The sequence below is a fragment of the Cygnus atratus genome, chromosome 6 (genome assembly GCF_013377495.2).
Source record: "Cygnus atratus isolate AKBS03 ecotype Queensland, Australia chromosome 6, CAtr_DNAZoo_HiC_assembly, whole genome shotgun sequence".
In the NCBI taxonomy this organism is placed as follows: domain Eukaryota; kingdom Metazoa; phylum Chordata; class Aves; order Anseriformes; family Anatidae; genus Cygnus; species Cygnus atratus.
This window is the reverse complement of record NC_066367.1, coordinates 13,854,223-13,880,517: the sequence shown is the minus strand read 5'-3', so window position 1 is coordinate 13,880,517 and position 26,295 is coordinate 13,854,223. Positions and strand designations below refer to the sequence as shown.

General features: G+C 38.8%; 1 protein-coding gene across 1 annotated transcript in view; it reads left to right on the top strand.

The window, feature by feature from the left end:
• The window catches only part of PARD3B (par-3 family cell polarity regulator beta), a 401,848-nt gene that overhangs the window by 109,988 nt on the left and 265,565 nt on the right, over window positions 1-26,295 (top strand). Inside the window, exons 3-4 of the mRNA XM_035571245.2 lie at window positions 9,455-9,626; window positions 24,212-24,321. Of these exons, the coding sequence (XP_035427138.1) occupies window positions 9,455-9,626; window positions 24,212-24,321 (282 nt within the window). The remainder of the gene's footprint in view (window positions 1-9,454; window positions 9,627-24,211; window positions 24,322-26,295) is intronic.

Here is a 26,295-nt window from a genome sequence, read left to right as displayed (position 1 = left end):
GCTGTAATTTTTTTGAATGGTGGTTATCTTATGTGTTTTGTTTAAATAGCCTGTGTTAGTATTTGAATAGCAAGTACCAATGTGTAGATAGTAGAAAGGCGTGTATATATAATATATATATATATATATATATATGTATATATCTGTGAGATGATGTTTGTTTGCAAGCACGTTTAGGTCCAAGGGGTGCATAACATATAGGTATATGTACGTAGCTGTTACTGACTTTGCAAATAAGGTTTTCTCAAAAGCTGTGCTCTGAATTTTGAGTTGGAAAATGTTGAAATAGTATGTTAAATTTTGCTGTGAATCTTGAACATGATGTCAGCATTGAATTTGTTTACGAAGAAATTAAGAAACCTAACTATGAAATTATGCTGTGGGCAGCTAATGCTTGGGTAAAAAATGACTGAAATGTATAATATGTAGATCATTCTTTTAAGGAGTATAATGAGCAAGGCAGCAGTAGGATGTCTGTTATGAACTGATTGCTGAAATGAGTAATTGTCACTGAAGGGTTTTTTGTTATTGCCAGAGCTGTGACTGTCTCTGGAAATTTTACTTTTACTTTCATTGTTTTCACAGTAATGGTGCATTAAGATGTCAAGTCAAAATATTTTTTTCTAGTCCTTCTGTTCGGATGGTTCATTTGAGAACATATATTTTTGGAACTGCAGTGTTTGGAACCACCACACTTCTTTTAAAGTTTCAGAATGTTTCACAATTTTGTGTTTTATTGGTCTTCTGAGAGAGCATAACTTTATAGAAGGCTTATTCTTCGGTTGTGGTAGACTTCTTAAATTGGTTTGCATGTAAAAATTAATAAATAAATAAAATAGAAAAAGTTATTTTGAGTGACAGTGGTTGACCTCGCAATATTTTTTAATGAGTATGGTAACACAAAGCATGCGAACTAGCCAGTTGTTACATAAATTCCAAGGATTTCTATGATGTTCCTGTTGCACTTACATTAAACTACTCTTTTCTTCCCTCTTCTGTTTGTTTTCCCTTTTCCTCTCAGATGTTAGGCATAAAAGTGCCATGATGTTTACGAGCTCATTGTAGGGACGTGGTTGCTCTAGGTCAAGGTCAGCTGCAACACACTGCTGCTGCTCAAGCATGTGGGGTCATGACTCTTAGGAAAATGAGGTTACTGCACGAAAGGCAAAATTTTCTCTTTTTTTCGGAAGAGCGTGTATGCATTATTACAGTGCACTTGAAACCCACTGGGACTACTGTTTATTGACAGAATTAATAACAACAAACCAGTAGAGACTGATAGCATTAGTTTATCATTACAGGCAGACCTTTCCTCATCAAGGTGACAACCAGTTTTGTAAGCTTACTTTTGCCTTTCTGGAGCCTGACACATAAACTGTCAGAGGCAGGGCAAATAATGCAGTCTCACTAAACTAGGCATCAGTAAGAATAGGACTCTTGACAGTTGTAAATACCAAAATGTTTTTCTGCACAGACAGAAACACAGTGTGAGAACTGTATGACGTGTGGCAACATCCCAACATTTATCAAGCCTGTCTACTAACGAAAGTCATCGTGTGTGTTGTGCTGTACAGATGGTTTTACACTTCCTGATGGGTTTCACAATTCAAGTATTTTGTGCTTTTTTTTACTCCCTAAGTTCCATTCTCCCATCCCATAGTGTCCTCTAAAAAGATCAAAGCCGTTTAAAAACAAATAGTTAATTTGTATGCTGTCATTAAGTAATTGTGGCTGAAGCAGAAACTTATTTTTGCCCATTTCATACTGTCAAATCAGCGAGAGCGCAAGGGGAAAAGAGTGGTTTGGTAGTTGGTCTGACTTCTTAATTTTTAACCTAATTGATTTCATAGAAGTTACTCGGGTTTAATGGCAAGGGTCATATCTGTAGACAGGAAGCAGGTTTGCAGAAGGGCCTGTACCTAGTGGCCCAGGTGAAAAATAAGCTGAGCAGGAGTCAGCAGCATATTTTTGCAGCTACGAAGGCTACATACACATTTAGCAGGCTAGCAGAGGTGTAGCCATCAAGTTGAGGAAAGCAGTTCTTCTACTCTATTCAGTACTTGTGAGACCACAGCTAGGTTGTTGTGTCTGTTTGTTTCTCCTTTGGGCAAGAGAAACATCGGCTTGCTGGAGCAAGCTCAGCACCAGGCCACCAGTACAGTCTGGGGCTGGAACGTGTGGTGTGTGGGGAGAGGGCGAATGAACAAATAGGGAGCATCTTCTTGCTGTCTACAGCTAGTTAACCGTCTGTAGGGAAGACTCCACCTCACCTTTTTTTGAAAGTCCACAGTGAGGAGACGAGGTAACGGGTGTTAAGTTGCCATGAAGGAGACTGATTAGGTATGAGAAACATTTCTGTCTCATGAGAGTGTTCAAGCACCACAACAAATTAGCCAAAGACTTGAGAGCTCTGTACCTGGAGATGTGCAGAAGAGAGTTAGGCAAGACCCTGAGCAAACTAAGCCAACTTTTAAGTTTGAGCTAAATGACAGCATGGCCCTACTTCCAGTGGAAAAAATGGACCAGGTGATTTCCAGAGGTCCTTTCCAACCTAAGCTGCTCTGTTTGTCCCACTCACTAGAGTGGAATTTAGTTAAAATATCACAGTTCAAGTGCTTATTTACAATTACACAAATGCAGTCTTTAACAGTAGTTACTACATTTTATAGCACTATTTTAAATGGACTCTCCAAAATTAGCTAGTTCTCTGTAAAGTCTGTACAGGTGGAAGTAGTCAGCTTCAAGGTAACCAGGAAGGAACTAATCATTTGTGAATTTTCAAGTCCTCATTCCATTTGCTTTTTGCTTGGATAGAGGAGGAATGAAAACAAAGGGCATTTGTTATCTAGCAAAACTCAGAAGCTATTTCACATGAAAACATAATGAGTATGACAGGCTACAAATAGCACTGAACATGAATCTTTTACAGAAGAAAGGAAAAATGTCCTTTGGTGTATTTACTTCAATCAACCCTAATAAGGCTTGTTTTATGTGTTTTATGCATCCGCCATCATAATTATAAATCCTTGACATTTTAGCACTAGCATTTATATCTGCCAGGGAAGCTACCCAGAGTCAACCCTCAAGGAATGTCTGTATTGTTACTGTAGATCTCCGTAACAGCTCTCAAGTAGCTACTAAGTGGCTTAAAAAATTACATCTCAGTCATGCTTGAAGGGCTCATCAAACTTTGCCACAAATATCAATGTTAAGTACCCAATCAGTGGCATTGTTTGAAGTACAGCCACGTGGCCCACGGAGGGGTAGGTTGGACAGGAAGAAGAAAGTGGGTAAGGTCTCATCAATCAGGTAGATGTTTTTCTGTGACCTTTCAAAAAAAAAAAAAAAAAACACAACAATGAACACTGCCTGTTCAGCTACAGTGGAATAACAGAAGATGAGGATATCTTTCAGTTTGATCACACACATGCTGCACAAAAAAAAAAAAAAAAACACCAGTTAGACTTCCTGAAAAGCATGCACGGACAGGGTTTCTCAGGCACGATATCTTAATAAAGTTTTTCTAACCTTTGCAGACTAGTTGAGGACCTTCCCAAAATAACAATAAATAGCAATGATAGTAAACAAGAAATTACAACAGGCTGTTAAGAAACTCTTGCAAATTTTGGAGAGCACAGCCTCCTGGTGTTTGCACCGTGTGCAGTAGGATTCTGTTCTGGCGACGTTTAGATGATACTCAAAGAAATCTGGACAGAAGGAGTAGGAAAAGTGTCAGGTGGTCTTTGGAAAGAGACTTTGGTGTATATAGTCCTGGCATGTAGGTAAACAAGATGGGATAATCACCATAGCTTTCCTGTAACATATCTATAATTTGTTTTCATACGTAGGTGTGAAGGAAGGCTGCCATATGGTGTGTACATGGGTATTTTTCTTTGACAGCCTTTATTTTAAGTTAAAGGAATTCCAAGACAAGTTATTTTGCAAGAATATCAGTTCAAATACTTATCAGCATATGCCAGAATACCTTGAAAGAACATTGAAGAAAGGCTGTAGAGCTCCAGGAAAGTTTTACATTGAAAAAATTAAATAACACTTTTATCCATTTTTGAGGTACCCTAATTACCTTAGTTCTGTCTGTTGTACCATTACGAGAGTTCAATCTTTTAACCATTTGAACAGAAGTCTTTCATAAGTAATATGTAAAATCTAATTTTACGTTAGTGAATTTGTGGAACTCTGTCAGAAAGACACTGTGGAGGCAGTTTCCACGGTGCCTTTCTGAAGTTTTTTGTTCACATGGATCTTGTCTTTATCTAAAATGTTCTTGTCCCCTTGTGGAGTTATGTGGAAGGTAGAAGTCTATCTGTGAGGGAGAACAACAGCTCCTTTAAAGAACCATGGAAACATCGGTCCTGCTGTTGTGCTCAGACATCACGACACACACATACATGTTACATGGGTGTGCTCTCCATGGCGTCCACCACTGTTAAATGAGGCAGCCAGGTGCAGTTACTGCGGCCTTGTGGCCTGCGATGGGCTGAGGAGCTGGCCACCCAGCCACGTGTTGACAGGAGCTTGCTTTGCGTGGCTGGCAAAGCTGAAGCAGTGTGCAGGCTGAGAGCTGCTTTTCTTCCTGGTTTGGTTCCCTGAGCTGGCTCCCAGCAGGTCCAGAAAGTGGCCCCATTTGTGCGAAGGGGTGGCAGGAGGCAGCAGGTGGCAAAGGAGGCAAGACAGGCCAGCACAGCCCCCGCATAGAGGTCGGATCTTGAACTTAAGATGGCCTCTCAGAAGAGGTAACTTTGCCTTCATCATGTGTTGTTGCTGGTGCTTGAATGTCTTTGAGGGCAGGAAGTTGGCTGACCTGGCCAAACACACAACCTTGTTGAAAGAAATGAAGAAAGAAGAAAAGAAAAAAATATTTTAAAAAAAAAAAAAAGGGGGGGGGGTATCCCTTCTCCTTTTTGCATTGGCCATATGGAGGCTGTTTTCAGCTGCTGTTGGCTGAAGCCTGCCTCCATCTGTGTGTGTCTGGTGGCTTGCAGGTGCAAACACCTCTGATCTTTTTATTTTCATTTTGAACTTAGCTGTTTGCTGGCATCAACATGTTACATATAGAAACACCCTGTGTCTTTCTATCGTTGTCATATATGTGCAGGGATAAATACATAATTAAATCCTAGAGATCCCAAATTCAGGGGTCAGACAGCAAGGTAACCATGATACTGTGGTGAACTTAATTTTCTGCTGTAGCTTGAGCCATCATTTCTGTGTATGTCATGAAGCTTAGTGAAACAGTTGCTGAGCTGTTAATTCACCCCCCTCTGAACAGTTCTTTTGTGGAGATGTGAGTGCTCTGTATGAAAAGTCTTTATTAATTGACAAAAAAAAAATAGATTTTTCAACATCATTTTATAAGTATCTAATTATCACTCCCATAGGAGTACTGGCTGTCAGAAGTATAGATACAGTTTTAAAAATATATTAAAAAATACAAGTTTTTGTCTTAAATGAGAATTGAGGTTATGAAGTAGCAGTATCAGGACGGTAAACGAACATGTCTTGAACAAGTGGACAATTTTACTAGCTTTCCTTGTCCATAGTGAGAGAAGAAATAGAAGCTATGAGTGCAGAAAAATTGAGGAAAAATTTCTATCCAACTTACATGAAAAATTCTGTACGTGTTGAGCATTTAACTCTTCCTGGTGCTTTTGAATGTATCATTCTAGCTGTTGAAAGTCGTATCTCATCAATCATGTACTGGTGCTAGCTTATGACGGGGAACTTGTCTTAGGGATTTTATCCTGACAGTAATTGAAAGCTGATTAAATTAATTGCAAGCAAGTTTTTATTTTATCCCTTTTTTCCTAGAACTTTGTGTACATGCGTGGTGTTTGGGATAGGAAAGGAAATTGTCTGTTTTGTAATTCAGCACAGAAAAGCTGGTAAAATACACACTCTTTAACCTTATTAACAGTAATCTAGTTGTCAAAAGTGTAGTTTGAAAAGCGGATTAATTGCAAAACCTTTTATTTAAAATGGTGCATAGGACAAGGGAAAGCCAGTTGTTTCAGGACTAACAGGCAAGCGCTGTAAGGCAAGGTTTGTCAAGTAGTGCGCGGTTCTCTGTATCGCTGCCCGTGCGCGTGGCGTGTGACCAATGCCAACATTTCATCTCGCGGGGAGTTTTAAATGCAATGTTGCGTCAGTTCTCTGCCTCCCAGTGGGCAGCGATACCCCCGTGTAAAACAGGCTGCTGCTTTGTATTCGGACCCCTTCGCTCGGGAACATAATTTTCCTCTTCTCTTATTTACCCACCTTTTTTTTTTTTATAGGAGAGTTGATCTTAATTGAATGTGAGTGTTGCTCTATGTGTTTGGGAATAAAGTCGTATGTTTTTTACATAATTTTCTTATGCTTTTCTGCAAGTTTCCTAATTGGAATATCAATAAAATATTGAAAGAGTAGTGCCATAGGACACAATTCAAAATTAGAATTTGGCTTTACTAAATTGCATTGTGCTAAGTTTGCCATGCTTAGGTTTAACGAAAATGCTAACAAAATAGCACCGTTTGTTATTGCTACCTTATGTTGTGGCTATGTCAATATAAGTAGGGAGGAGTTCAATAACCAAAAATGACACAAGTGCTAACTTTCGATAATTTATTATCTATGTAGATGGCAAGTTGTAGAAGTCTAACTCCTTTTAATAGATGTTATAACAATATGCAATAAAACTATTTCAGCTGTACAGAAATACATAGATATATTTGACAGTAAAAATTGGTATGTTCTTTAAATAAACTATTTAAAAAAAAATAACTGAGATGCTTAAGTACAGCAAGCATATAAAACCACAACAGAGTACGTGCATAACTTCTGCAGTTCACAAATGTCTAGAGTACTATCTCGATTTGTGTCAAAAAAAATCAGCTGGCCTACTGAACTCTCGATATTTGTAAATATTGAACTTATATTGCAAATAATGTTATGACAGATTTGTGGGAGACTTCTTAAAGTGTCCCAAAGTTCTTTTCTTCAGGAAAGGTTTAGGTTTACAGTCTATTCCAATTAACAAATTTTCCATACTGGAAACAAGAAGTCAATTACAACAATTATTTTTGAATAGCTGATTTACATAACCTTAATTGTATTCCTTTCCTTTGAAAGGCTGAGGCTGATATTTGTAATGGTTTGATTGATTTGTGGTATATTCATACTGTTAGGATTGCTACTGGTAAGGTTCTCCTGCAGCTGTGGTCTTGAGTAGTTCTCTCCTGAATAAACATTTTGGAAAACAAATGGCAATTTTATTTCCTTGGTGAGGAAAGATATCAGATCTTTGTTACCGCTACATTCAGTACTTACAGTATCTCCTTTCCTCACTCTGTTTAGGTCTAGGTTGCGTTAATTAATTAGAGGTGTGTTCCATACCATTAAGAAATGTTTTCATTTTTTTTTAATCTGTCAAAACAGTGCCTGGCTGTGCAGTACAGTCACTTGAGGAATGACAGCAGTAAGAAGCGCTGATGGATTTCCATAACAGCAGCAACATGGATAGTCATTTTAATAACAAACAAGAGGTACCGTGGGTTTCTTGCCATGGTCTCTTGGTGTCTGGCTCCAAATGTGCTTTTTTGGCTGTATGTAGTTGTGAGGCGTAGAGATGGCGTGGCAGCGACTGTGGTGTGAATACCTGGGTAGTTTTCTTGCGATGCAGTAATAAAATACAAGGAGTGTAGTCTTTGGTACTGAAATTAATGTTTCCCATAAGCTTTGGACAAATAAAAACTAAATTGTGTGCTCTAAGAGCTATTTATTTGGCTGTGGAAAGGAAACAGCTTCCATATGAAAAAGGAGAACCAGTTTTCTACCTAATAATTTAAGGGGTTCTGTGCGCCTCTGAAATATGCATTGGTAAATATGAGCTGACACATTTCTAGCAACCAAATTATAAATGAGAGAAAGACCTGAAAATGTCAGTTTCTTCCTTAGAAGCATCCTTCCTTCAGGATTTTTGTTTGCATTTTTTCCTTTCCTTTCCCTCTCATACATTCATTTCTTCCCTTAGGCAAATGAGGTCCTTTAAATGTTTGTCTCTTTGTTTCAGTATGCTGCTTATCACAGGATATAATTTTTGACACGTGTCTTGGAAGTGTCAAAGGAGATTTGATCTACTAATATTTTTATAGAGAGAGTATGTATGCGTCCCTTAAAATAACAGAGAGGCAGCATAGTAAATCAATCCTTTAGACTTTGTTTCTACATGTGTCTTGACATTGCCTAACCAGGTGTATTAGCTAAGTAAAACTTTGTAAGTCCTAAGGAGTTCAGAAAAAGCAAAACAAATGGATACCTAAAGGTAAAGATAACTTGTACGTCCTTACTAGGCAAAGTGCTTGTTGTTGTATGGCGGGAGAGCTGTGCCACATAAGGCATTGGGCAGGAAAAGTGCTGCTGCAGTCATCTCCTGCCCTCCTGGAGAGGGCTCTGGGATGTCAAGTGTCTCATTGGTTGGGAGCAGCCAGTCTTGTAATTTGTGTAGGTTCATTGGGAAGTCATTCTTTTGTCTTTTATCTAGCTCCTGGAACTCTAACAGCAAGCAGCACACATGTCTGAGTCACTTGTTGATGAAGCTGTACCTAATATACGTTATCTGATGACATATGAGTAGGGATCAAGACAAAATTCCTTGTAGGCCAGGCTAGCTGAGGAAAAATGATTTTGGTGGTTTTCATCATTTTCACACCATCATTAATGTGAGTTTGGATAGCAGACTTTGCAGCTTGTCCGTATTTATTTGTGGCTTTCCTGCTGGCCTGAAGTTGTGAAAGAACTGGTGAGTGAGGCCAGCTTTCAGAAGTAAAGTATCTGGTATAAGCTTGCAGGAGGGAACGGGAAGAGGCTATTGATAGATTTATGGTGGGCGCCTACAAGCGTGCGTGTGTGTGTGTACCTTGCACTCTTACAGGGGCGTAGGATTGGGGATTAACAGAGCTCCACCCTCTGTCACTGTGCTGGATAGAATGGAACATAATTATTATGTAATTATAAATAAAAGCTTTATCTGTGTACTCCATACAGCATCCATGGGTGTGCTACCTCTGCCCACTGTGTCAGTCAGTAGCATTACAATTTTAAAAAATAGAACGCGCTCCCACCCACAAGACTTAAACACTGGTTTGTGTGTTTAAGTATGTTCAACTGTAAATATTTTGGAACAACATAAGATGCTCCCTAATCATAGCATGCTAATTCTGAGAAAAGCACGCCAGCACAGGGCAGTGCTGAAGCATGTACTCAAGTCATACTGGAGTCTATGTATTTAAACATAGATGTATGTGCTTTCCTAAATCTGTATGCTTATGGTTAGCTGTTCTCAAACAAGATTGTTGGTTTTGTACTCCCATAACTGATAATTTTTGGATTAAAAATATAAGAGAAAATTCGGGGAATACTTTAAATATACAAATGGTGTTTTCTTTTGTTTTGATAGCTGATTGCTGTTTATGATGAGGAAGAACCTCACCGTAAGAGTGATGGCACCAATGGCAGTCTGGCAGACAGAAGTAGCCCAGACCCTTTTGAGGCAGAGGTAGCGGCTCAGTTGGCTGCCTTTCAACCGATTGGGGGTGAGATTGAAGTGACTCCTTCTGCCCTAAAACTGGGTATGTATATCATGCATGTTTATTTTCCAGTTTTAACCAATATGTATCACTTTTTTCTTCTTTTCTGTTCGTGATTTGAAGTATTTATAGATTTTTTTTAGCACCCGATTATTTGCCTTATGATTCAGTGAAGATAATTGTAATGACAAAAGTTGTGCTTTTGAACAATTGGTGCTGAACTCTGTGCATAGTGAATTTGCACCTGAGCTTTATCTTACTCTGTGTTAAGCCCATCCATATAGCTGGGATCTTTCTTCTTCTTTCTCTGAGCAGGTAAGTTACTGACAATCCTTCATTATAATCTTCTGAGAGCTCAAGAGATGAAACCTATTCACGGTTTTTCTAACAAGAAAATCAGTGGGGAAAAAAATACCATTTTTGTTTAAGAATATCGGTTTAATGAGTGTAAACACCTGTGTGCAAATATACATACATACTTTTTTTACCTGAGCGTGTCCCATGTTTTGGAGATTCTGGTTGCAAACATTTCATCTCTTTGTTGTGCAACTTCTTCAACGACAGAGTCCTGTTTGCCTATCTGACTTCGAGGTGCACAAATTGTGACTGGGAGAGGTTTCTGTTTAATTCCCTCTTAGATCAGAGCGCACTACATGAGGTACTGCGGCTCTGGTCCCCTGCATTGCTTCAACATGCCTGGAAGGCCAAGAGTTCAAATGCTGGTTTCAAATTAAAAAGAGAGAGAACCTTGTAAGTTGGACACAAAGCAGTTTTAATTACTTTCTTGGATTGAGAGTGGGGTAAGCTGTCACCTGGATACTAGATATGGAAACTTTCAAAAACTTACTTAGGGTGAATCCTCTTCCTCTCTGTCTGTAAAGCAGTGGTATACTGACAGCCTTTGGCAAATGAATACTGTTCAAGAGAGACTTGTGTGCACTTCACTAGAGCTCGTTGCCCAATTCACCCTGTATTTCTTGAATATTCTTGGCAGTCTTTTAATGATGTGCAATAAAACTTCTGAATGTAAGTGGGTGGCATAAAGATAGAAAAACTACCTCTAGTTGTGCTACTCATGTTGTTGGTTGTCTGGTTTTACTCATGTTGTCTGGTTTTGATATCAGAAACTGAATGTTCAGTTGCCTGTTTATTTTAATTGCAATCTAAAGGAAAAGGCTGATAAAAGAATGAGCTAAAATAAAACTTCTAATGAAGTTCATTGGTTGAAGCTGCATAACATAACTTCTGATGGAAGTCTGTGCTCATTTTTGTCTGTTGTAGAAAGTATTTTAATCCAAGCTGCATGAAACTTTTTAGATTCAAATTTCTGTTTTAATGGGTCATTTTGGTTCTTTCTATATTCTGGTGAATACAGCAAAATCTCTTTAATGATACAGGAGTTTCTCATATGAAGATATCTTTGGAGAGGCTTATTCTTGTCATAAGAATTAAGTTTTTATCTTCTATGTATCTTCACTGATTTTGATAGCCATGATGTATGGAAAAGTTTGTGGCTAAAGGTCTGATTTTTGAATGGTTTGCCACATCATTTATTGGTTATTTTGGAACAACGTGGTGTAATCCATGTTTTTAGCATGTTTTGGAAAGTAGATGTACTAGTAGTAGTACACTGTTATCCATGTACCTCTGAACTATATTAAAATTAAAAAAAAAAAACAGCTTAAAAGCAGTTTTTCTACTATGCTGTTGAACACAAGCTGAAGGCTGGAGAGAAGAGGAATTTCAGCTTAACGCAATTTTATGTGAAACAGTTAAATGCTAGTACTCTTGAGCTAACCATTAAGCTACCAGATCATTCAGTTTTTGTAGCATTTATGGAATCTCTGCACTATGGAGTCTAGAGGTGAAATACAGCATGCTAAGAGCAGCCAATTCGGCTTCTACTTCATTTTCAGTGCTATACTGATATACATTTGAAATTAAAATGGGTGCTTGTTTCTTAAAATGGAGAGCATAAATATAATCTGTTTGTCTTGATGGTTCTCTTCCAGATTTTCATTTACCTAGTGTAAAATAAAAACAGATTTTCTACCTGTCAGTCTCGTAATCTTGGTCCGGAGTCTGAAATGTAGTTGTTTTCTCTTCTGGACTTTTCATCACTGATAACAGTTCTTTAGACTTAAATTTTGCCTTTATCTTTTCTGTGTAAGTCCCTGTACCTTAAATTAAGTTCCTATATCCATTAGAGGCAAATTGAAATGTATGTGAAGAGATAGGAGAATGTGGTTGCATCAATATCATTGATGCATGAACCACAGTAGTCTGGCTGCCTAATTATTGAATTGATTCAACCTTGCTAGCAGATATAAATACTAATAATTTTTAAGAGCTACCTTTATTTCAGGAGCAAGAGTGTGATTAAATATATACATAGTGAGCAAGCACTGGTACTTCACATGGTGAAGCTCTTTCAAGAGCTGTCACGTGTTTGGCCTTTTAGAGTGTATTTTTGCAGAAGGCCTTTAGGAATGATATGTAGGAAATCCATTGTTAAATCAATTGACAGATTGTGGAACCATTCTGTCTGTTAGTTTCTGTTGGATGTTTTGTGTGCTGTGAAACCAGATACATACTTCTGTGTAGAAACAGTGAACATTTAGTGATCTGCTCAGAGAGTACTTGGAGCCTGATGAAACATGAAGCATGTGAAACAACTTAAGTGCTGTCATTCTCAAGCATGAGAGAATCAGCACAGATTTTAGAAAAGGCACTTAAGATACTGCCTTCAAATTGTCTTTTTTTTTTTTTGATGAATTGTGTATTTGATACAGGTAAGTTAATTGTATGTTATACCTGATCCTAAAGCCCTTACTGGCTAGATAGAGATAGCAATGGTGGGGGAAATATATTTTTATTAGATGGTTACTTCTTCCACATTTTTTTTGTGGCGGATATCCTTTGTGTACTGACCACTCTGACTCAGTCTGAAGTCATGGTTTGGATGTCTTTCCCTTAGTGGGTCTGGCAGAGCTGATCCCTACACTGGGATAAGGGCTGTTAACGCTTCCTGGGTGACTTCAGAACTCGGGAAGATATCCTTACTCTCTGTCTCAGCTGGTCTGAAGTGGAGGTATTGAAGTAGGCTTGCAGGCACTGTGAACAGCATATATTTGGTTAGTCCTCTTTCAAGTTGGTGTTGAAATGCTGTGTGGTGGATATGCAGACAGTGCATTTTTAAATAGAGAAATATGTATGATTATGCTTTTTTAATGTTATGAAAACAGATATGAACTGAAACTATTCATTTGACAAAATGTTGCTATTGCTTGTATACAGCATACGTGCTGTTTCAAAGTAGGAAAGATTTTTTCTTATATAAGAGCTATTTTGTTCAACTTAATCTTGCAATGTCAGTTTATTGGCAGAGTGTACTGATGTTTGTCAGTACACTGAGTGTAATTCTCTGCACAATTCAGGGAAAATTAACATTTTGTATTTAATTTTTTTTTTAAAAAGCATTGTAGAAGCACATGCTGTCTTCTGTGGTTTGAGGCAATACTGTTTATTTCCTTAAGCAAATATAATTTTATTCTTTCTCTGTGCCCAACAGTTGCTCGTACAGCAGTGACATCATGCATTGCTTTGTGCAGTTTGTCACAGGTGTTGTGAGGATGCCACTGGACTTGATGGATTTTTCTCCTCTGTGGCATTTGGTTTAATCTGGTTTTAAAGAATTGTGATGATCAATTAAAGTCTACTTGTGTTCTTAAAACAAATGGCTTCTGTTCTCAGGCAAGCTAAAGGTTTGAAGATAACTTTTCATTTCAGTCAGAGTGCAGGCTTGGTATATTTTGACCTCATGACTTAAGCTTGGTATTACTTAGTTGTCCTTGATTCATGGAAATGAGCTTTGCACCAGCATAGCTGAAGTTTATCTTTATATTGCAGCAAAAACAATACAGTAATATTTTCTATAATGCATTTATATATATATATATATATATATATATATATATATAAAAATACCATGTATTTTTTTATCTGTTTAGAAAACAAACCAGCCTGCCCTTCCTTTCCCTGTACTCAAAAATTTAGTAGCAGTGTAGGCACTAAATTTATGTGCATAGTAGGTTACCAAAGAGGCTCCCCCTTCTTTCTAATAGCCCCTCTGCCTCTGATTTCCTCAGTGATTTTCTCATCCATTATTCCCCTTGCTTCTACTCCCTTTGCACTTGCTTTAATATATGTTACTTTGGGGTAAGGAATTATTCCCTTGAAAATATGGTAAGTAAGGAGAAAAATATTTTCCATCACAAGTTCCACATTTTCCTGAAGTAGCTCTCCAGCCGAAATATTCATTTCTAGCCTTTTATTGCCTCAGGGATGGTTTTGGGGGATGGTGATGAATGGGGCTCAGAATGATGGAATGAATTATATCACAAAACTCTGTACTGCTTTTTGATACTTGTTTATTCAGTGGTTTTCCTAAGATTTTCCTTATTTTACTGCTTTTGCGATGTTGCCGTTTGTGTGATTATTTGTGTATTATTGTGATGCATAGCTAGCTTCAAAGGTAATATTGGTTAAAAACAAACAGAACAACCCACCTAAGTAAGCTAAATATTTGCAACTGGAGGTTTGGAAAGGATATAGTGTAATATCATACTGAATGACTATAGTACAATCTCCATCAGTACGCTCTGGAACTAGGCAGTACAAAGGAGTGTGGGGGTGTGCGTGTGTATTCATAAATCTCTGTGGTGCTGCATTACCAGGTAAGAGGCAATATAGTGAAATCTATTTCAGGTTGAAAATGAGCCTACTAAGCTTGGCCGAATGATAGTTGGAAATTATTCAAGGTAAAAATAAGACTTTGAATAAATGTTTTGGGGTAGACAATCATCCTTTTTTTAAGAAACCAAATTTATATAGTTTTACACAGTCTTGCATTGTTCATTCACCAACAGTTTTGTTAGCTGTTTGCTTTCATATGAATATGTTCCAGTATACAGATGAACACATCTTTACAGAAGTTGTCAATAGAAAAATTACAAGTAACAGTTAAATGATTCAGCAAGTTTGCCCATTGCCACGTGGCTCTTTCTCATTGCTTTCTGTTTTTTTTTTTTACCCTTCTAAGAGCCTCAGTTGATAGTTAATTTTTTTGGCTCCTTACTTTGAAGTGCCACTTGAGATTCTGATTGTTTCTCAAAGCAGAAATCTAGAATCTCAGCCAAGTGAAAAGGAGAGTTGTGTATTTACTTCTCCTGAATGTATCTGGCAAAAGCTGCACCTTCCTCCCAATATGTTGCACAGTTTTCCCATAGACACAGGAGCTGCTGATTTGTGTTTTTTCTTCGTAACTCACTACTTCATTACAGCGAAGTCAGTTTACTATAGGCATTAAGTAAAATGTTGTGCTCACTAGATTTGAAATGAGGATGAATCTTGTACAGTATTTCTGGTCAACTGTTTTTAGCCTTCCAGCTAAAATGGAAAAATGACCTTTCGATGATTGTGTCCGTTCTTAACTCTCCTATAGAAACAGCCATCTTACTGTTTTAAATACTAGGTTGGATTAAGAGGGAATGATGATTCAGTTTCCTCACCACCTAAAAACTAGGAGTACCAAACAAAATGATCATTCAACAGATTAAAAAGAAAAACATCCCCAAGGTACCTCTTTTGTGAAGCGTTCAGCTAAATTCTGTAATTCAGTGTTATGGGCCAAAAATCAATGAGGTGAAGTGGAATTAGACAAATTCACAGGAAGTGGCTCATTGGAGACTTAACATACGGTAGACTGGATGCTGCTCTGATTTGGAAGTCTTTCAACCATTTATTTATGCAAGCTGTTAGCATACACCACTTTGTCCTGGCTGTTATGCCCCCTCGCTGAGTATTTGCTACTGACCACAGTGAGGTGTGGGATAACAGGCTGGCCGGGTGCTAGGCCACACTGGGTGTAGCTCATCTACGTGTGTTCTTGTCGCTCCTTGAAACCTCACCAGACACCTTGAGTTGCAAAAGTTTCGCTATTTTATCTTAATGTCTTCTTTTAAACTGGCAGGAATAAGTTTGACATTTGAGGCTAAAATTGGTTTACCATCACCAGAATACAACATAATCATAATAGGAATTACTTTCAAGGAAAGATTAAAAAAAAAAAAAATCTTAATTTAGATCACATATATATTTATATCATATATGTAGAGCACAAGCCATATTTACTTATTACAGAAAAGTATATTAATGCCTTAAATTGTTATACTCCTTTCAAATACCATTAAGATGTTCAAAAATATATTTCAGTGTTCCACTGCCAGCAATAAAATGCTACCGAAGTGATATTCAGGCTGTACAATTTAGCTGGCAAAGTTTTTAAAGAAAGTCAAGCCATTGAACTGTGGAAAAGTCACTGCCTAAGCACCTGTAACTGATGCTAGCTGAAGTGCTAAACCAGCTTTTGGCAGCATGGCCTCTTTTGCAGGTGCAGAGAATATTTTCTTTGTGTCAGTTTATTCAACTAGTACAGTTCATTAAGTATTTCATTTGAAGTTGAGAAATGGGTTGGGAATTGAAATAGAAGAAATGCTTATTTTCACCTTTCAATCTGTGAATAAAAATGAGGTGTGAGAGCCTGAGATCTATTAGCTTTAAAATCTTGTAGGATATATTAGCCTATAATGATTGATTTAAATTCAGATAATATGCTGTTTAAAAAAGCCAGTCTGTTTAGTAAGATGAATGCTTTTTGCTGTGTCCAGCAAGTTGGAAGACTAACAAGAAACCATTTTTATTGGTGTTTTTAAGAATATGTAAAGTTTAGTTTCCATTTACATGTGAATGCTATTTGGAAGGGATTACTTTAAAAATAAAAAAAAAAAAAAGAAGAAGAAAGGAAACCAAGTCAGGTGTGCTTAGGGAAGTTCTAATATAACAGAAAATAGATTTTTTGTTGTTGTTTCAAATGATAAAAGGCACAAAATGATTGCAGCTGCTCTGATTTTTAATCCCTGTGCCCAAAGCAGGGAGCAGGAGGGTGTGGATCAGCCAGAGGGTGCCCGATGCTGCTGTGGGTCAGACGGGGCTTCACCAGAGAAGAGCAAGAGGAGCCGGGTCAGTAGCGGCAAGCGCTGGCTCTTGTCAGCAGTGCCACTCTGCTCTCACAAAGCTCATCAGTCGGCCCAGTGAGGATTAGAGTTGTGAGTTTTGCTAGAATCCAGGCTGGCAAAACCCACCTGTTGTGGGCAATGTGATTGATCCCTGTGCTGGGCGATGCTGCTGTGGCTCCCTCTGCTCTTCCCTGTCTTGTGCCAGTTGTTTCATGAGGCACCATTTCTCATAATGGCAGCACCAAAGAAATGTCCTTCTGGTCATCAACTATAGGAACAGTTCTTGTGTTTTGTAAATAAAATCTGACTTAATGTTTTCCATCGTGTGCAAACAGGGAAAAGCATTCCGTTGAAATTCATGGCACCCAAGTCCACCCCAGAACATCTGTTTTTATAGCCTTTACTGGGTTTTACTTGCAGTTGGTTGTTTTTGTTTTCCTTTGTAAGAAAAAGTAGTCTTTCTTTAGAGTGATGGGGAAATACCTTGTTCTGCATTTGTAGATTTAAGTCAGTCGTCTCGCTGTTACATCACCCTAGTTTGTTAATCTAATCTTTTATCCATGGGAATTTAAAAAATGCAGTATGCACTTCAGGCAGAACTGATAGCTGTAGATCTTCAATTTTGTTGCTGTTACGAGCAATTTGAGTTAGTTTTAAACATAGAAGTCACACTGTCAGAGCATTATCTGATTAATAATAATAATTATAAAAAGTGGTGCTGTCCTGTCACAAAGTAGAATGCATAAGGTAATGTCAGGTACACTTTAAGTACATGGCAGAACCGTTACGTGGTGCCTCAGGTGGTGGTAAGCAATAAATCTGGGGGTGACCGAATTTCCTCAGGCTGATGACTTAGAGCTCTCAAAAAGCCCTGACCGGCAGAGCTGTCTGCACGCCTGCTAATGTGAAATGTCTCTGACAAAGAGAAGAAAAATGGTCATATATTAATGACCTTTCCTGTATTTAAGTATAAATTACTATCCTGCTCATAATGTTGTGTTGTGAGTTCCTGAATTGTTTGGCAGGACCAGTTTAAAAGTCGTTCTGACTCTCCGCTTAAGCTGTTGTGTGGCAGTGGTCAGCACGTTGGGGATCCTCCAGCCCATAGCTGTCTGTGTTGAAGGGCAATTTCACACGTGTGTATGGATGTACCACTTACGGTGTTTTGCTTCAAAGCTGGCTTGAAATTTTGTTGAGACTTGCTCAAAAGGAGCTCTAAAAATATTTTGACACACATACAGGTGTGGGAAAGTAATTTGTCTGTCTGTCCTGGCGAGTGTAATGCGGAAGCAGGCAGAAGAGTAATTGTCATTGGTATGGCCTTTAGCACCTGACAGTTTGATCCACATGTGATGGACAGCATTTTTCCCACCCTAATCAGTATTTTTATATGCAGGAGCAGAATTTAAAATTATGACTTTAACTGTGTGGGTGATTGATTGTAAGTCTCTTTCTACCCACTTACGGTATTCCATCCAAGTGTATCCTTAGTTCTTCTCAAACATAGCTCTTCCCTGCTGGGTGGCTAAAGCAAACAGACCTCGCAATATTTTTGGGAGTTGCAATGGATGCAGTTATACACATGTGCATGTATTGCCTACGTTCCTCAATCTGGCAGCCTACCCAAAAGCCACCTCAGTGTGTTTGCACCCAAAACCATGACAAAATCAATTTTTAATATGTAATTTAGACTGCATTATAGATAGCACAGCCTACAGAAAATGCTAGTGGGTGAAAAACTCTGGTTGTCTTCATCGGTTTTCTGAATTTGGCCTTGTGACAGCAGCCTGCAGCCTGAATCCCAGAGAATAAAAGGGTTTCAGCTAGATGTAAATTGTGCTTTCCTGGGCAAGGAGACTTGAAAGCAAAAGAAAACTAAGGAAGGATTGGAATTGTCCTGTTTGCATTTCCGGTCACTCCGGGTGATACTTAGCTATCTAAATGTAGGCATCAATTTGCTGCCAGAACTCAGAGCCTAGAGACCCTGAAGAGTTTAGGGGGACCCTGGGAGGGACGGCTGCAGCTCCGGACACCCCCAACCACGTCGGGGTCCTGAAATCCAAACTTTGTGCTATTTGTCTGAGGTTGCCCGGTGTTCCTAAACCCAGAATTAGGCAGCCATCTTCTAACCTGAAATGCTGATTTTTTTTTTTGATCCACTGAAGGGTGCAAATGCTGTGAAGTAAGGCAGAAGGCACTCCTGTTCAGGGTAGGTGTTAACATCTCTGTACAGCTTCTTAGTAAAATTAAAAACAAAATAAAATAAGAAAATAGGATTACATCTGGCATAGAGATGCTTCTTTTGCCATTGTGTTGATGCAAGCTTTCAGTTTTTAATTGTGCACAAATGGCAGAACTTCTCTTCTGTTTTTTCTAATGTAACCAATTTAAGTTTAAGTGTGGTTTCTACCATATGCTTGTTTCAACCATATTTGCAGTTAAAAAAAAAAATATTTCCAAAACATAAGAGTTCAGGGAAAATACACTGTTAACCATGAATCTGTGTAGATACTAATCTTTGAAGGTGATGCTAGCAAAAGGAAAAAGGATTGCTCTGCATGGCTTAAAGCTCAGTGGTGCAGAGATTTGCTTAAGGAAGGGAAACCGTAGGACTTTCTCCTCAGCTCTGTCAGAGAGGATTCATTGTGAGTAAGGCTGCCCATGCACACGCAGAATGTGCTGTGGTACTGTGATAGAAGGTACCCTGCAAATTTTGAAAAGGTGGGAAATGTCCCCTGAAGTAATTGAGGTTAAAAGCTGTTGTCATGAGAATAAAATTTTAGTTTGGCTCATGTGTTTGAATCTCCGCTGTCTGCAACTTACTGCTGCAATGCAGCAAGAGGAGGATAACTAGTTTTTTAAACCAAGTTCCGAAGTTTAAAGTACAAAGTGCTGCTCTGCAATAAAACAGCAGTGCTTATAAATAGCGTGTCTGTATGATCAACTTGGTATGCAGAAAGGAGCGTGTTTTCTGTGTTTCGTCGTTCAGGGAAAAGAAATACTTTTTCTGTCTTAGCCTACAATGGTTATTATAAATGTTCAGCCCAAACGCCAGAGCATGGGTGGAATACTGCAGAAACGCAATACAACAAAAGGAAAGCAATAAGGAAAAGAAAACATTGTTTCTTGACAAAAGAAAGCAGATGGGAGTATCTCCTAAGTAAACTTCTCTGTAGTGTCTATAATAAATGGTATGAGTGATGGTTTTCCATTACCTTTAGCTCATGTCTAAGGAGGACAGTGACGAACAAATTAAAGGTATGTGTATGGTGGGCATGGGCCATGTGTGTGGTGCGTGTTGTCAGGGTGCTTATCTATGTGTGCAGTTTGTTATTCACTACGCAAATCTTGTGGCAAATGTTAGTACTGCTTCTGTCACAGTGCAGCATTGCACGCCCAGCCAATGGTGTGAGCTGGAATTGCATAGGAGTTGAATTGTACATTTTTGATTAAGGTCCCCTCCAGTGACATTCCTGAAAAGACTTCTTCAGGGTAACACATAGAAGGTAAATGCAACTTTTGCTCCCATGCTATGCTTTGGGCTTTCAGGTTAATAGCCAGTTACTGTGTTTTTATGGGACTCCTGAAAGAATAACCAAATCAGTGTCTGCTTTTGTCCTAGCTTAATTTAATTGCAAGAATCAACTTTTTTTTTTATAAATTGGGCCGTGATTAAATATTTCTCACGGTATGTTGGTTATGGTTCTGTAGTCTTTTACTGAATTGGAAAGAAGTTTCTCATGGTCACTGCTGGTGACTGATGTTGCAGAATGGGTATGGCGCTGAACTGGTTTTGGAAGCATGTGAGGGTATTTTTAAAGGCTTATTATTTTACACGGTGTATTTATTTCCTGTCTTCTAGTTGACTGCAGGGATTTATTTTTTTTAAACTGAGTTACTCTTCATTTCTCCCCATGGGAAAAGGAAGAAATGAGAAGAGTGGTCGGGATGATGGCTTTGAGAGTATAAGCAGCACTGTATTTGAATTTGGTATATGGCTTATTCAGTTGTGAAAGCTAAAAATAAAATGCCAATGCAACTGGCTTTCTGGTAGTTCAGCAAGAGCATTTCTCTGCAGAGTTCATGTTTATATGAAAAGGATTTGGAGATTATATTATGCTGAATGATACAAGTGTCTCAAGATCTGTTTTCAAACAGCTGTATTGAAGAATGACTAAAAATTGGATGCAGGTCACCAGACACCCTTTGTTCATACAGGGAAAGAATGATTTTAAAGAGTAAGTATTTATTGTACTGAAGAAGTATCTTAAAATCCAACACTTTTTGGCTTTAGCTTTTATATGCAAATAGTAAAATGTTTGTATATCTAACTAAACTGGAACTGCTAAATGGGACTGCTAATGTACAGCTGGACATTATTTGATTAACCTAAAGCTGAGGTATTGGTTTGAGGTTGTCTTTTTTTTTGTTAGTACAGTGTGATGGAATCACTTGCTGTATGGGTGTTTGACTTACCCTAATAAAAAACTGAGTACATAATTACATTGATGCTTATAGTTTTTAAAATGTTTTATTAAATACAGGTCTGCTCTTTCTCTGTATGAGCACTACTCACCACAGAAGGGGGAAGTATCTATAATGCTCAGTGACACTGCTGATATATGGTAATCATACTTTGCTATACTGATATTAAAGTCACTGTTGTACCACTAAATAATCCATCCTGAAAGGCAAAGATGTGATGAATTACAGACAAAAGAACAAGATACTGCTTCTGCTGAGATTTGGAATGAGTCACATGTTAACAGGGCAAAACTGGCATACTTAGGAAGACACACGGCCCAAAAACCTAAAGCTGTCTAACAGCACTGTAAGAAAAAGCAAAGTCATGCTGGGCAACATTTTGCATATGAGGAGAGGCAAGGCTGTATAAAATAATATTGAATTGGTGAAGAGTTTTTTTTTTTTTTTAATGGTGAACTGGAACATGGAAATCATGAGGAACAAACTGGAGTTTGCAGATGAGTGCTGTTGGCCCATGTCTGTATTTTCGTGGGCAAGGAACTGATCAATTGCCTTGTTTTGTGGAACCTCTGCCACTGGTGAAGCAGCCCTGGCTTGAAAGGAAGGAGGGGAGGAATAGAGGGGAGCTTCACTGAACCCCATCTGAGGGGATAGCAGGATTGCAAGCAGTGCACCAGGAGTGGAGTTAGAGGGGTCCGGAGTTGTGCATGGGGTTTGTGTCCAGGGAAGCCATTTGTTTAGCTGAACATCATGCAGAAAATGTTATTCTAAGTATTGAAGTCAGAAAATGAATAATGGCATTAAATTGCATGTGTAATTAAAATATTGGTTAAAGATGTTATTCATCTCTGGGGTGTATTGTAGAAGAGAGTTCTTAAAATTTGACCACCTAAATTTGGAAGGATGGAGCCATTTTAGAATAGAAATAGACATTTGTATGCGTTTGCAGTGTTGGGCCCAGAAGGATAAAGTGCTAGCAACTAGACAGAGCTCGGGCTTTGATAAGGAAGGAGGAGAAAAAAAATCCTCATCTGTAAAGAGGCCATTTGCTAATGTAAAGGATTAAAGAGGCTTCTGGGTTTTAGTTGTTTTAAGGACCAATTCAAGCTGGGCCTTCTACACTCTTATCACATGGGCTTAGAGGGAAAGCAAACCATGTGAAGAGGAGCAACATTTGAGTTGAGGGATTTGGTTTCCTTTTGACTACTGGCAACTTTGGACAATCGCACAAAATGGCCATTTCTTGTGATCGGTCTGTTTCACCAGAAGATTCTGAAGAAAATGTGCATAACTTGTGATACCAAGATGAAGATCACCCAGACCAGAAAAACATTTTCACCTTCTGATTTTTGAGCATTCCTGCAATACGAGGATACAAATTTAAGGCTGTTTTGCTTTTCTTATTGATTTCCTGCATAAGTGGAGATCAGAGAGATTGCCTGGGTATAAAAACTGTTGCTTACCGTGAGGAAGGGCAAGAACATTAGTTTTTCTGGTCATTCCTCAGCATCAGGTGCCTGGATTTCTTACAGTTGTAACTACAGTGAAGACAAAAATTTTGCTGAGGTTGAATGTAGTACAGTTGCTCCAGCATGGTTAAGTGCCTCTCTAATGAGGAAACTGTATTGCATGTTCGAACTTCTATTATAGATCCAGTGATTATGGCTGCCATCAGTCCCAGCCACTATAATTAATATTATAACTGTCAGTTATAATCTTGTTTTCACTCGCAAAATTTGGAAAATTGTCTGAGAACAATGTTCTATGCACTTTTTATTCGCCTAGGGACAAATTATTTTGGAGGGACTTGGAAAAAAGGCATTTTTTGTTTAATTTTGGATAACATGCGAGTTTCCTTTGTCATATTACTAAAGGTGTTTTCCCTCTCTCCCCACCTGGAGTTTTTTCAGGGAGTGTTTTATGGCACCAGTGTGTTCTGGTAATGGGACAGCTGTGTCACCAGGAGCTGCTGACTGATCTTTGGGGTTGCTCCCAGGCAGCACACAAATAGGCACAAGTAGCTGGTGAGTCTAATTGGAAATGCCTGCAAGGGGAAGCTGTTTAGTGTGTGGCTTCTCCAGAACAACTGCCTGCTGCTGTTCCCAGGGAATCCTGGCAGTCAGCAGTGGGAGGCAGATCTGCTCTGAATAAAACTTCTTCCCACTCTCCTCTTGATACCCTTGATACCCTCTGCAGAGCCAGCCCAAGGCGTAGATGCAAAGTGAAATTGGCATAGGGAGTTATCCACTCGTCCTTCAGCTGCCCTTCAACCCAAAAACCAGTGCCTGGTCTGTCATTTACATGCGTTAGTTTGGGAAGGCAAAGTAGTAATACTGCTACTTTGTAGTAGTGCAAGAGACAAGTGCATCTTGTGACCTCATGGAAATAAAATTTATGACCGTATGTATTGTCATAGCATTGTTTTCAAAGTGACTTTCCATACAGGCTGAATATGGGCTTGTATAATTGGTATGGGAGAGAGCAGCAGTTGCTCAGTGTGGCTTCTGGAGATATCCAGGAAGAAAGTAAGGACCGGTTGAACTGAGACTGTGAGCCCCCAGTTTGCAGGGCCTAATGCAAAACTGCACAATGAGAGCTGTCCTTAGCGTGGAGTGAAAAGCTTTAGAGTCTGTTCTGATCTGGTGAAATAGCCACTGCCAGTTGTAGAAACTAGCAATACTATTCCAGTTCTTGGTGTTTGCAGTCATTCTTGATATCGAGTGTATGGTTTCTGTCTCAGAACTTGATAATACATGTGGCTACCCATAACTGCAAATCTTTGTTTTTTCCAAGAACGTGTGTTTTTCTCCTGTTTGACAGCAGCTTTTATGTAATTTATCAGGTCACGGATAAAAATCTGTATAACAGAGCTTGAAATCATCTAATGTCTGTAGTTCAGCACATCCTAAATAGCACAATTCCATCAAATCCAGTAATTCACCAGATGGGTATTGGCACAGGGAAGCTTGTATTTGACCACTGTACACCTCTCTATTAAACTACATGGAGCTCTTCCTTGTTTTCCTGCAGTACTGTTGACCTGTTGCTGTTCATTTTGTTTCTCAGGCATGCCGCTTCTGGTACGAAGGAGCAGTGATCCAGCTTTGGGCCCCCCTGCTGACTTTCACCCAAGTGCTTCTCATCCCAGTGAGCACAGTCTCAAACATGTTGCAGCAGTAAGTGTCCACTTAACTCATCTTTTTATTAGGGCAAAAACTGTTCTTACCTGTTGGTACGCAGCTGTCTTATAAGCTAAATGTGTTTGGATCTAAAGCATCATACTCATTTTCTGTGAAGGAGAGAATTTCCTCTGCATAAAATGGGTGATATAGTCATTTAGATGATACAGTCAATTAACAGTGGTTCACTTTTCTCAGTACAGTATTTACATAAAGCTTAATGGCGACATAAGACACCATTGTGCTTTTAGTAATTGTTTCTTTGTTTGGCATTTTATTGTCCAGTTTATCATTGCTTAGTGGGGAAAAAATGTACTTTTAATATGCATCACCAGTCTTGAACCTTTTTATGCTTCCCTTGCCTTTTCCATGACATTTTTGCCTTCCTTTGATGTGCTGCTACTATCCTGCATGGTCTCTTCTTTCTCCTACGTCTGTTTTACAACCTTGCTCTTCCCTTCTGAGGACAAACTCAGGTGCAAAATTGTCACTGGTAAGTATGGAAGCAAACCCATAATTGGTGGGGATGCAGTAACTCTTAATTGGACGTTATTGCAGGCTGTTTCTGATCTTCTGAAAGTGATACTGTGTTGGTGACACTTAGGCCACATTCTTTACTTTGCATTTTTAAGGCCTGAAGCTTTGTGTTTGCATATGGGAAAGGCGTTCCTTTACTACATGCAGAAACGTGAAATTCTGTTGGATCTGTTAATGTGTCAGCGGGGATACATATGTGTATCAAGCAGAACAGAGCTTTTTGGTAGATTTGATATTTGCCTAGAAAGCTCTGCTGGGTCTGCTTCTGCACTGCTTTATGCCAAATGAACAGTGGTTTAATTGTTGCAGATGCACCTGCATATTCTTTCCTTGTGAAACATCTGGCTTTTCCCCTTTACTTTTCCCCTTTACCTTCCCTGATTCGGTCCCTGTCCCCACTTGTTGGAACTGATCTGTATCATTCCTACTTCCACACGCCCAAACAAAAAGGAAAAAGCAAAACCTCAGCTTCCTCATTTGGTATGGGGAGATGTTTCAGCCTTGATAATAGTTTGTTAATGCTGTGAAAATCCACAAACAGCTGTATTGGCACATTGGGGAGCAGGAGGAGTGAAGTAGAAAACTAATGCTGGAGGTGGGAACCAGTTCAGCTGAAGATCTTGCATTTAAGACCATATCTTCCGTTAGTTTCACAAGAATGAGGTAAGTTTAAAAAAAAAAAAAAAAAAGTCAGGTGACTTGCATCTAAATGATGTTTCATGGGCCTCAGTGTTGACTGGAATTCAGAAGACCAACACAGGGTTTTAGTCAACTGTTCATTTTTTCTCTTTGGTCAGCTTTGGGTACATCCAAATGCCTAGTGTGCATCCTGTTTTACAGTGTCTTCTGTTATTTGCAGAGTGGTGCAATTTAAAAATGCTCTTGACTCTCCAAGTACATTATGGTGTTTTAGGGGCTTCACTTAAACAATGTGCTGTGTCATGTGTCAGAGAGCTAAGAGGTTTTTCTTGAGGTGTATGCTGCCAGTGCTTACATATTCAAGAAATACTGGCTTAGTCTGATAAATTGAAGTACAAAGAACAATTCTGTAATGTTGCAAAAAAGTTTGCAAAGTTGAGAAATCTGTCAAGTGAGCAGATTAGTGTTGATTCTGGTATTTCATAACTAGAACAAAAAACAAAATGGTGAAATTGTTTGTTTCATTCCAGAAAGTATTTTGTTATGTTGTTGACTATCACGGAGAGAAAGACAGTTTTTTTTGTGTTTTGTTTTGGTTGGTTTTTAATATTATCAGCCATAAGTCCTTTTAATGCAATTATATGGGGACTCCAGTTGTATCTGGAGGCTGAAGGCTCACACTGCTTTACTGAGTTGTATCAGTACACAAGACTTCTCTAGGCCTAAAGGAAACCTCTGTGCCTAAAATACAGAGCATCTCTCTGTCAGCTGTAGGGTTAACAGCAAAAGCTGGAC